The sequence below is a fragment of the Athene cunicularia genome (genome assembly GCF_003259725.1).
Source record: "Athene cunicularia isolate RWA chromosome 13 unlocalized genomic scaffold, athCun1 chr13_part1, whole genome shotgun sequence".
In the NCBI taxonomy this organism is placed as follows: domain Eukaryota; kingdom Metazoa; phylum Chordata; class Aves; order Strigiformes; family Strigidae; genus Athene; species Athene cunicularia.
In genome coordinates, this window is record NW_020799117.1 from 9,485,649 (window position 1) to 9,498,176 (window position 12,528).

At 36.5% G+C, this 12,528-nt stretch overlaps 1 protein-coding gene across 3 annotated transcripts; it reads left to right on the forward strand.

Moving 5' to 3' along the window:
• The first annotated feature begins 565 nt into the window (after positions 1–565).
• UBLCP1 (ubiquitin like domain containing CTD phosphatase 1) lies at positions 566–12,450 on the forward strand. Of its 3 annotated transcripts, none has more exons than XM_026857997.1 (11): positions 566–703; positions 2,217–2,407; positions 2,812–2,903; positions 3,314–3,399; positions 3,484–3,599; positions 4,703–4,801; positions 5,724–5,761; positions 7,956–8,054; positions 8,486–8,602; positions 9,942–10,069; positions 11,439–12,450. In XM_026857997.1, the coding sequence occupies exons 2-11, from the start codon at positions 2,254–2,256 to the stop codon at positions 11,464–11,466; spliced, it is 957 nt and encodes a 318-aa protein (XP_026713798.1). In that variant the 5' UTR covers positions 566–703; positions 2,217–2,253; the 3' UTR covers positions 11,467–12,450. The 3 variants fall into 3 exon arrangements, with proteins under 3 accessions (XP_026713798.1, XP_026713797.1, XP_026713796.1); XM_026857996.1 differs by lacking the exon at positions 566–703 and adding an exon at positions 965–1,065 and having other exon boundaries at positions 2,214–2,407; XM_026857995.1 differs by lacking the exon at positions 566–703 and adding an exon at positions 1,820–1,830 and having other exon boundaries at positions 2,214–2,407.
• Positions 12,451–12,528: the final 78 nt, after the last annotated feature.

A 12,528-nucleotide genomic window follows, 5' to 3' on the forward strand; every position in this document is an offset into this window, starting at 1 on the left:
CGGGCCCGGGGCCGGGCCCGTCCGTGTGCGGCGGAGGCCGGGCTTTACCGGGCCGGGGACGCGCTGGCGGTGGTGGCGGACATAGCAGGCTCTGTTGGCAAGCCCGTTCCTCCACCTGTTGCGGTGTCGTGGGAAGCGCTGCGGTCCTGCCTGCACAGTCTTGCGCTTTCTGTGCTTTGGGGGTTTCGTGGTGCTTAGTGAAACAACGATGCGGGTGTCTCTCTTCCCTATCTTCACAGAAAAGTGGAGTAATACGACAATTTAACTACAACACTACTTCCTCTGACCCAGTGACCTTCCAACCCATAGGCTCTTGGTGGTCCAAGGTGCTTGTAAAGGCTCTGAAGCTGTAATTAGCCAAATCAGGCTTCATTTCAGTAAACTTAGCTTTTGAATGGCATCCAGCCCCGATGGTAGAAACTTTGAAAATCCCTGTGTCTTCCTCTGCTCCTAATCTGTTTTCCTGTAATGATTGATTCTGGTGTCCACACTCAGTCCCCTTAGCATTTTAGCATTAAATAAAGTTGTGTTATTTCTGCTTGGCATTTCTGATAACGTTAATCTCGACAGGACTGTAATTCAGTTAAGGATAGACGGTTGGTCAACTTTGGAGGGATGATCTTTTCAATTTAGTACTGGACAGAGACTTGAGAAGTTTTCTTACAGTTCTTACCCTGTGCATTTTCATGCAGAACTATTTGAGGTGAGAAAACAGACAATAAACTCTTCTTTCTGTAAACTTAGTCCAACATTTATGAACAGGGATAATTTATGATAATGACCCTATGTATCAACATTGCTTGATGCTATGCAGCTTTAACCTCAGTGGAATTTCTTAGTGCATCTAAGACCCCATTTTTACAGGATAATACTAGATCCCTAGCTGATGGGGGGGTATTTAGGGGAAAAAAAAAAAAAGTAAAAATCTTTTTTTCCTGTGATACTAGTTTTCCTCTTCAATTTATTTTCAGGGCTTTTAGAGGGAATAGTGTGGAGGTGTGGCTTGTAGTGTCCCCAGCAAGCAGGTTGTAGCTAGCCCTCTGTTTCTCATCTGGTCTGAGCCTGGTGGGTGTGCTTGTTTGTTTCTTATAGGCTACATTGTATAAATGAAAATAATTTTGTTTGAGAGCATATAATCTCGGAGAATACAATGCCAGAGAGGAAGAGGAATCAGATTTTTGGATTCTGAAATTTTTCAGAATTGCTAGACCAGTATTTCTTGGTGTAATGTATTTCTTATAGGTGGATAGCCTGCTTTTTTCATAAGTCTGTTCTCTCTTCTTTTTGAATATCTTCTGAAGACAATCTGACCATTAGTGGTACAAAGACCTTCTCTGCATCGCCTGACAGCCTGTAACAGCCTTTCATAACTTTCTATCTCCTTGATTCTCTGTTTCCAAGCTTTAGCAGAAAAAAACCCACGTTTTTCTCCCTTCCATAAAGCTAAAATCTTGTTTCTCTGCTGTGTTTAATGTAGGACTAAATTGTTAAATACAGTTTGTATAAGTGATGCTGTGTAAATTAAAGATAGTATAATTATGATTGTTTTGTCAGCACTGCAATGAAAGTACAGTTCTTACAGTGTAATTGCACTGTGTAGGTGTGTATTTTGGCTTTGTTTTCAAACTCAGACTTTGATATTGCTACAGTGAGACATGACCTGGGGTGTGTATTACTGCAGGTATTGCACAGTGAAAGTGATTAGAGAAATCCAATGCTAAAAATGAAGTGTTGGGTTCAGAACTATTTTTATGGTTTTATCTTTTAGGTATTTCCTACTTGGTGTTTTGTTGTTACATACGTAAAGATATCCATGGCTGGTTCGGTTGCGTAATTATTGCAGAGGACATTTCTGACATTTGAAATTACTTTTATGATACTGCAGTGCTCTGCCTGGGTGCTGGTTGTGCAGTGAACAGGCTGTACCTGCATGGAACACACAGCAAATGAGCATCTGCTGGAGCAAACGGTGAATGTGACATTGCTAAATACACTGAAGTGGAACTCGGAGGCCCAGTTTTAGCACTGTTCTTTCTCCTGTAGTTTCAACATTTTATCAATATGTTTATGGTATAAACATATTGATAAAAACAGCCCTTTGATGTACAATATAATAAGAAATCAAAAATACTTTTAAGCAGAATGTAGGGTTTGTCTTCTGAAAAGAGTAGTTCTGTTTCCCCTTACATGTTCATTGTATTTCCCTCCTGCAGCAGATTTTTCAGAAAATAATACTGAACATATGCTTCAAGGATGTCTCTCTCTCTCATAATAAAATGGGGTGGACAGGAGTATACAATAACCTCGCTATCAGAAGAAGACACAGTATTGGATCTGAAGCAGTCTCTTAAAGGCCTTACTGGAGTATTACCAGAGCGTCAAAAACTACTTGGACTTAAAATGAAGGGTAACTATTCATATTTGTTATATTGCAGATGTGACTGAAATCTTTATGGCTGAACATCCCCTAAACCTAGCCAGGATGGGTGTACTAAACAGGGCATCTACCTCCCAGACCTAGCTTTTGAATGAACATAGAAATTTTATACATTGATGGATATTGTGTATTATTGATACATCTACCTGGTCGTTTTTTAATGGCTGACGTGGAAGTGTGGCAAACATGCGTTAAAAAAAGTTAAATTGCTGCTTGGCAGACAAGCAATGTATCTGTATAGGAGGAGGATGATAATACAGCTTGTGGTATTCTGGTGTTTGATGGGTAGCTTATTTCTATTAAGCATGAAATGTATTGACAGTTTTCTAAAATCTCTCGCCAGCATTAAAAAAAATTATCTGCTTGCATTATAGGCAAACCTGCAGATGATGATGTTAAGCTTGGAGCTCTCAAATTGAAACCAAATACTAAAATTATGATGATGGGCACTCGTGAAGAGAGTTTGGTAAATACTTTACTTGTTTTTTAGCTTGAATAGGAAAAGATGTTCATATATATATGTCTCCTTATTATAATTTTAGATTTTGAATATTCATTTGAAAATAGTAGCACAGTAGATTTTTTTGGTATTTATTTCTCTCTGTAAAGTAAGCTATTCTGCAGAACTCTGATTGCAGTGTATTCGCTAGTCGTGTTGCTCTGGACTTGGAGTACAAACCTATTATGATATTCACTGACTACTTAAATCTGAACAATCATCAGCATACTTTAGTAATTCTTTCCACTAGTAAAGTGAAATAATTTTGGTTAAATAGTAGGTTGTTTTTTTCCCTGTAATGTGCAGGAACAGAAACCTGATATCCATTGTTATTTTCCTTCAGTGATCCTAGTTATCTTTTATTATTCTTTCTCTAGGAAGATGTCCTTGGGCCACCTCCTGATAATGATGATGTTGTCAATGACTTTGATATTGAAGAGGAAGTTGTGGAAGTAGAAAACAGGTTAGGAGTTTTAGCTATTAAAAAACAGTCCTGTTACTGAATATACATTTTAATTAACTGTAACTTTTTTCACTGTTACATTAGGGAAGAAAATCTACTAAAAATTTCCCGCAGAGTTAAAGAATACAAAGTGGAAATTCTGAATCCTCCTAGAGAAGGAAAAAAGCTGCTGGTGCTAGATGTTGATTATACACTATTTGGTGAGCTTTCATGCAAGTTGTGGTTTTTATTTAAGAGGTCAGTTTATTTGCAGTCCATGTTTCCTGATTTTTGCTTTACAAATCTACTTCATTAATTTTGGTACGTATTGTACTATATAACTTCTGCTTTGTAATATTTTGGGATCTTCTGCTCATATTTTGAATACTATTGAACTTAAGTGTTGCGTATTGTTGATTTTAGTGCAGCAACTATTTACTTCCTGCAAGAAGACATGAAAAAGTAGCAATTCAGTATTTTATCCAAATAACCTTTCTCTTGACCAACTTGGATCTTGGACATCACAGTGGCAGAGCAAAAAATTGTAAAATAATAATCTGAGTCTGTACCTGACTGACTGCACTTTTGGAGACACGGGACAATAGCTTCAAGTTTTATTTCCAGATTGTTCTTAAACATGCACTAAAACGTGTTTTACTTGGAAATTCTGTCAGACTGTTTTTTCTGGAAGACAGAATTTTCCTTCTGACTTAGTTTTCCATGATGTAGGTTTGGCATGACAGTTTGACTATAAGCAGTAAATAATAGCATGCCTTATTCCTTTTCCTTAGCTTTTTTTTTTAGATGAGATTTGTTTACAATCTGAGATGGAAATTCAGCCTATTCCTGAGTTTAAAATTTTTGTTTAGAGGTAGTCTGCTAGCAGAATTTGATGGAAGGTTTCTAGTTGGAACAGGCAACATTTGAACATCTGAAATAAGCTTGATATACATTCACAAAATTTGACTAGGTTTGAAGGAATCTGTTTCACATCTGAGCTGTTACAAATTTGCTAAGGTACACAGATAAACTACTTGGCCTGACTCTTCAAAGACGTTTAGACCCACAGATCTCTGATTTAATTATTAGCTAAGCCCTCAAATACCTGCAAGGATCAACAGATAAATATCCCCTCTGCATCTTCTCTCCCCCTGTAAAATGGGAATGGTAGTTTGTTATGAATTCATTCATGATTTTGAAGTGCCTCAATGCCTCCCTCATGAAAACTCTTCAGGTGTCTGGGTAAATAGGAAAGTCGGACTGAATTTCAATAACTTATTTTGAACTTTAATAATGAATTGCTTCTCTCTCATATTCTTTTTAGACCACAGATCATGTGCTGAAACTGGGGTAGAACTGATGAGGCCATACCTTCATGAATTCCTGACGTCTGCATATGAGGATTATGATATTGTAATTTGGTGTAAGTTTTATACTTAATACCTAAGACTTTTTTGTAAATTTGTCATTCAGAGCAGAGACTCCAGGTGGGAGGTTTTTATACAGCTTTTTAGTGTGAATCACAAGGTCTAAAACAATACAATTCAGCAGGAACGTTCACACAGCTATTAGCGCTATTTTAGAAAAATAGTAATTCTTACATTGCTCCTATGAATGGGTCTAATGACAGTATTAAAGCTCAGCACCACTTTACTATGTGTTACTCTGTACAGATGTACATTTGAAGTAATAAAAATGTATAATCCACATTCAGACACCGTTTGACAGCTGTCTTTACAAGTAATCTCAATCCAGACAATAAGTAACAAACTGTCAAATGAACCAGATTCTCCTGTCTGCAGGGATGGTTGGTCGTTTGCCTTTGCATGCTGTTTGACTTCCTGTCCAACAGCTGGAGAACAGACTTTAGCCAGTGCAGAATTTAAACCATATTAAAATTGTGTTACAGATTTCGTTTTCATAGTCTGGAAGAATGTTTCCGCATATTTTACATCAGTGGGCAATGTTGACACTTTGTCTTTTCCAGGCCTTAGGTATTCTTATCATTGCTTCCAGGAGAAAAATTTGCAAAGGCAGTATGGTTCCTCAAAGCAGGTGTAGCCCACTTCTTATGGTCCTGCAGACTGTAGTTCAGTAACGGCTGATCTAGAAAATGGTTTGAATGTGTGCACTGCTGTATCTAGCTTTTCCAAATAGAAATAAACTTCCTTGAAGAAAGACTCTTGAAGGCAGGGAACCCTAAAAGCTGTAAGAGGGGTGGATCTTTCTGAAATGAAATTTTGTATTAAAATTTGGTATGTTAAGTGAACAATTCTTGGCTTGTTTCTTTTTGCCTATCAGTGACTTATTTTGATATTCTTTCTGTTTTCTCCCTTTTGTTTCAGCTGCTACTAATATGAAGTGGATTGAAGCCAAAATGAAAGTAAGTTGTTGTGACTTTATTTCTAGTCTGGCTGACTGTTCATATAGTTGGACTCACGCTCAGCCTTATAGAGAGGGTTAGCAACTGCGGAGGTTGTATGAATCAAACGAGATTTTTAGATCTTATTAACTTTAAATTATCTTTGTCACAAAACTAGATTAAATCTAATTTTAGAATTCCATGCGAACTATCAGCAGTAGGTACAAAATTTAGAAGAACTAAACACAAGTCAGTACCTGCTGAAACTTAGATTAGTCACACAGCCTTCACAGTTGCTTTCATCTTACCTTTAAGAGTTCTAATCTCTTAAGTGTAATAACATTTTTTTCTTAAAAGGAGCAAACAGATGTGGCATGCTGGAGTAGGTTATCAAGAGGAAGCTCTTTTCATATTTATCTTGTATCTCTTGCAGCTGTGTGGTTCTGTTGCTTCCTCTGCCTTATTAAAACATCTGTAAGAGCTCTTCTTTCAATCCTAGTTTCTTCTGTATCTAAAACAGGCAACTAGCCAGTTTTGCACAGCTGACCTTGTGGTAAACATATTTACAGTCAAGCTTAGCTGTAAATCTAATGAGCTTACTAAGAATTGCTGTATGTTTGGTTGGTGGGTTATATTTTTAATGCTTATAAATCAAAGCTTGTTTCCTTTTCAGAGAAGACTTCTCCAAATTTAAGCATTTGTATCTCCATTCTTTGTCACAGACTAACCATTTTTTCAGGTTTTAACAGAGCAAAAGCACATTTTCCAGTGTTCACTTCCTCAAAATAAAGAATTGATACAATTTTTCTAAGCAAACAAAAATTCCTCAGAGTGATCTCATAAATGAGAATCTTTAATCAGAACTATGAAGTGGAATTAGTGCAAGTAAAATCAATGTTGAACCTTGCACTTCTTGTGGCAGTGTTATATCTCTGTTTATGTTGTGTCTGTCAGTGTAGTGCTAGGACTTAATCTTATGGAAAATCATTGTTCAAAACCAGGTTGTTTCCCTTGCACTGGCCACCACTCTGCATTTCCAGCCCTTTCTTATGTTACTGAATCACAGCCTTTCTATACCTACTCCAGGATCTTGATCATCTGAGATTCCTACCACCAGATGCCAACTGCTGTTTCTCCTGAAACTGATAGCACCTGGGTGCTTACCTCTAAAAGTTTAACTTCTTATCAGGGAACAGTGATCCCAGCAATGCTTGGAATTAAAGTTTTTGTTTTAAACTACAAAGCAGGAACAGCATTAAAAAGAAGGGAGTATCAGATAACCAAGTTTAATCTCTCATTTACTATCTATTTATGCCTGGAATTCAAAAGATCTAGAACAGGTAGTTATTTCAGTGTAACAGGACACTGACCCAGGTAGGTAGCGCTTTTCATTTGCAAGCATTTTTCATATAAAAGCAAATCAGTTAAGTGTGGCTGGATATTTTCAAGAGAGCTGTTGCAGTGGATATTTTCTCCTTGTTACGTAGCTTTGCATGTTACTGCTGTTGCATGCACCAGAAATTGTCAGCAATGTCTACGTTGTAATGTGTCAGCAGATTTTACTGTTGCTTTTCAGCTTTGGAAAGGATTTGAAATGGAAATGCTCCTCTCTCATCCAAACAAAGTTTATTTCTAAAAAGGATGTTTTCCTTAGAGTCTTTATTTCAGGAGTTGTCAGATCTTTAAAGTGCAAACTGACAGATTTCTGACTAGCATTGGCTATCTTGGACATGTGTAGGAGGAAACAGTAATAATGAACTGTTACTGTATACTTCATCTTGGATTGGGCTGTGATTTGTTGTAACATACTGGAAGGAACAAATAGCAGACAATACACAGTTGCTATCCTTGCTATAGATACTGAGTAAAATCGAGGCACGTAGAACCTGTGAAAGATTATGCTTTAAGGTATTGACAGGACCTCTCTCTGTATTTTGCCTTTTCTGCAAAGTTGCTTTGATTTTATACTGACATCAGCTGTTAAGTTTCTGGTAGTAAACACTGCAACAAAAAAAAATTTCTCTTAGCTTTTTTTTCTCTTGGTAGAATGGTGTACTTTTGTGTTTGAGATTTTAAAAAAATTAACCCCCCAGATATCTATTTCTAGTGTGTCTCTGGTAATTCTCAGCAGCTCACCTTTTTGACAATCATAGTTTCAGTTGTACAGCAGTAAAACTGTCATAATTAGATTTAATAATAAACCTTTGTGGTGCAGGAGCTTGGAGTGAGTACCAATGCAAACTACAAGATAACTTTCATGTTGGACAGTGCTGCCATGATAACGGTGCACACTCCTAGAAGAGGACTAATAGATGTAAGTATTTATTTATTCCTAATCTTTTTCTACATTCAACTGACATATTATACCCCTTTGAAATATTCAACGATAAAGTTGTGCTAGAGTTTTCATGCAAGAAATCTGTAAGAATCTTAGAAGCATAGATTTTTGTTTTCCTAATGAAATTTTCTATTAATGTTTTGACTGGGACATTTGGATGACAGTGCTTTCAAATCAAATAATAGATATCTGTTGCAAGAAAAATTAATACCAACAGGAAGGTTTTCTTTAGTGGGAGGGGTATTTAGTATGTTGTATTATTTTACATCTCTTCCCTTATTAAAACCCAACTACCTGCTCATTTTTCAGCAAAAGAATACAAATGTCCATTGGACTCAGGTTCCTATAAACTGGTAGATTTATCTCCTGATTTACTTCACGTACCTTTTTATTTGTTATTTTTGCAGGTGAAGCCTCTTGGTGTTATCTGGGGAAAATTTTCAGAATATTACAGCAAAAAAAATACTATTATGTTTGATGATATCGGCCGAAACTTCCTAATGAATCCACAGAACGGACTCAAGGTAATTTTAACTAGAATTTTAACTTATTACTACTGGTTTTTATACTTTGAGTTGTACTTTCTCATACTTCTTTGCTGTATCACAGAGAAAGGCTATTCTTAACTAGCAAAGATTTTATTATATTTTTAGACTGACATTTTTCTGGACTAATATTTCTGTAATAATAGTATTAAATAAGTTTTAAGAGACTACCAAAATCAATGAAATTATGATGTCTGCTTAAATTATACCTTCAAGCCAGAATCAAGCTGGGCATTGCTGACAGGCACCACTGAAATATATGATGTTCAATCTCAAGAGTGGTTATATTCAGGAAATAAATAACAAGTGGCTGTACTTTGTGGTAGTATGCCAGTGTAATAGCAAGCATTCCATTTTGGGAAATAATTAATATCTTGAGCCATTTTGACTGCAGAACAGCAAATATTTCATTCTATAAAATTGTCAGCCACTTTGGGCTCCATTGTCAGTGCTAGTTCTGGATAAGTAGAATGCAATTTAAATTTCTACTTGTATATGATGGTACAGCAGCATGGAGAACCCTCAGTTTCTTTTTTTTTTTAAAAAAAAAAAAAGATATTTTCAGAAGCATAAATCCAAGATGTTTCTTTGAAAGTATCCATGATGTGAAGACGATAGCAACTGATGAGATCTAGCAAAGTTATGTTAATTGGAACTGTATAGTGTTTAGGAGAATCAGGAACAGCAAAGATCTTGCTGGGAGAGTATTATCCAGGGAGCTCCCTCTAGCACAGATTCGAAAGATGTTTTTCAAACTGTTGTTAAGAGCTGCAGACAAGAACATTGAATCGCTAAAACAAAGCACAGGTATAATGCATTCCAGGCTAAAAGCAGTTGTCAGATAAACTTTTATTTCTGACATCTCTTTTCACAGATGCTATGATTGTAGTCAAATGCTTTTTGTTGAGAAAAAGCATCTGGTTTCAGTGATGCCACGCAACTAAAAACAGAACTGAAACCCCCTCATTTCTCCCACAAAAATATCTGTGAAATCATATTGGAAAAGGTGGCAGTCCATTCTAGATCATTTTATCATTCTGTCTGACTAGAAAGGGAAGGCTCAGATTGGTTGAAGACAAAACAGTTTCTTCCTGATGGGTAGGCAACACAAAAATCCTGCAGTGTGGTTTGCATCAACAGCAAGACAAATTAGACGTGGCCATGAATGGAAAAGGTTTTTCTTCCTCTTAGTTGAGAGGAGTTATAACTTAGCATAGTACTGAATATGTTTTTTGATTAGGTGGTAAGTGATAGAGAATCAGACATGTTTTTCTTACTTTGAGCAAATCGTTATACCCAGTTTGTTTATTTTGTACAGATAAGGCCTTTTATGAAAGCACATTTAAATCGGGATAAAGACAAGGAGCTTCTAAAGCTCACTCAATACCTCAAAGAAATAGCAAAATTAGATGACTTTTTGGAGCTGAATCACAAACATTGGGAAAGGTAAGAACAAAGTCAAAATTCTTTCTTCCTTCTGTCCCTGACCCCACTGTGTTTTGCTTGAGGTTGTCTGTACAAAGACTGAAAACAAATGAGCTGATGAACTTTGACATCACTTACAGTTATGAAGGTCCTTTCTTTAGTTTGAATAGAATTTTAATAAGGCTATAGTGCTTGGGCTGCTTCCCTAAAATAAGATTTTGACAGAATGAACTTTGTTTTCACACTTCTCCAGTATTCAGGACCACCAGTTGTTTTCAGTTAAGTAATTGCGCTTCCAAAAGGGGGAGAAAAAAAAATAATTGAAGGAACCTAGTTCCTGGAAAATCTGTCTCTCTTCACCCCTACATAATTAGGCTGTCACTTCAGATCTCAGGCCTTTTGTTACAAGGCAGCTTTTCTGGTGGTTACTTCAGAGGTTTGGGGTGTTACAGTGGGGTTCTCGGGCACTATCCAGGTTGTGTGGTATTATGGTATTCATTAGCTCTGAAATGCAAATGACTGTTATGAACGTGAGTTTTCCAAATCCTTAGGGCATCAGTTAGCATCCTCATTCTTTCTAGAGAATGATTAGCTGAAGTGTCTGAGCAGAGCTCTTAATGGTTTTATGCAACAACCTGAAGTTTCAATATATGTGAAAAAAGTGTGCACAATATGCTATTTGAAAAACACTCATTCAGTGCTTAAAAGAACAGCCTTGCAAACTTGATACAATTTTCTTGTTTCTGATTAGAAAAGGAATTCAAACATTGAAACTATAAAAGCAGTGAAAATCTATGGATATTTCACACTGTCAGTTAAGTTAATTGATTTTTTTTTTTCCTAGAGTATTTGCAAAGATCTCAATGTCACCACATAGCCAGATTGCTTCAGCTGTAGTGGTAAGAGAGCTGTGAGATCAGAAAACAGGCATTTTGGAGTAATCAGATTCTCTAAAGAAGAGAGTGGAGTGCTGTTCTTTTCAGGTTATGCTGGATGACTGTTCATTAAAGTCTTCAATTTATTTGAAGGAGTGACATATCTAATGGGCCTTTTTATCTTGAAGGATGTAATAGCTACTTTTCCAACTGATGTTGTTTTCAACGTCTTAGAATAAAACATGTTTCCATTTCCTTGGAACTAAAAGACTAAAGAGTATAACTAAAGACATGACTTTGAATTACTGTAAAGTAACCTACCATGGAATTGAAAGAATGTTGAAATCCAATAAAATCATAAGTAGTATTGATCACATTCCTAATTCTTGGTTATCAAAAGGGGGATTGCTAACAGAAAAAGAAATCAGATTTATACTTTTGAGTTTATAAAAGGTACTGGATATATTTGTGCCTACCTTTTATTTTGTGAAAAACTGTGCTTTTGTTTCTTTCAGGTATCTTTCAAAGAAGCAAGGACAATAACGCTAATAAAATTGTGTGGCACTGAACTGAAGGGAACATAACTAAGATCATTGGACTTTTCCTTGCTTTTATGCTAGAGTATGATAGTGCTGGACACTGGATCCAATGCCAGAATGACTGCTATACTTGGTCTTCCAGCTGGTTGGTTGTGGGTTTTTTTAAAAGATCACAGCAATAAGCTCAAAGTGGGAGAAACAAGTCAGTTACTTTTTCTTGCATTCAGTTCTGGTGTTACTACTTAAAAATACTTTCCTCTCCTTTGCTGCAGAAGCACAACCATAACCATTAAAGACCAAAACCATTCTGAAACTAGAAAAAAATATTTAGACCAAAAAAGTTGAGTAAGGAGCCAACCTGTGTATGAATTGTATAAGCCCTCTATTCCCTCCATCTTTAGAAACAGTCTCCCTCTCCTGTTCCAATATTTAAATCTATAAATTACAAGTTGTCTTAAGTTTGGTATGTATTAGTATGTCAGTGTTTCTCTGTGCAAGACAGTAAGATGGGAAAGTACCACCTCTGTGGCCAATTTACCCCGGTGTGTGAACTTGTACTATAAAGCAGTGTTAACTGGAAAACAAAAGATTGAAGTTTGAGGGAGAGAAACCCACTCTTACGTGGTAAGTGAAAAGCAGTCTGCCTGAAAATTTCTCATGTCAGATGAAGGGTTTAAACCTCAGATGGGAAAGTCACATTCCTAACAAAGCATGAACAAAACCCTTGTTCTCTTCTAGCTAAATCTTGTCAAAGTGCAAACACTGTGTTTAAAGACAATATTCAGCCATACTGTTCTTAAAATATCATTTACTTGCGCTGCTTATGCCTGCACTATAGAAGTGTGATGTGACTGCTGTCTGGCATTACCAACACTTGTGCATTATGCAGTTCATGTATTTGAAAGAAGACTGACCCTTTCAAATAAAAATGGTATATATTGTTCTTAAGGAACTATAGCAGTTGTGTAAATAATAAATACCTTTTTCAGAACTTGTGTCCTGTACTGTCTTACGTATCTAGTTTGCATAATAGAGGAGCTATTGATAATCATAATTGGGGGGGGGG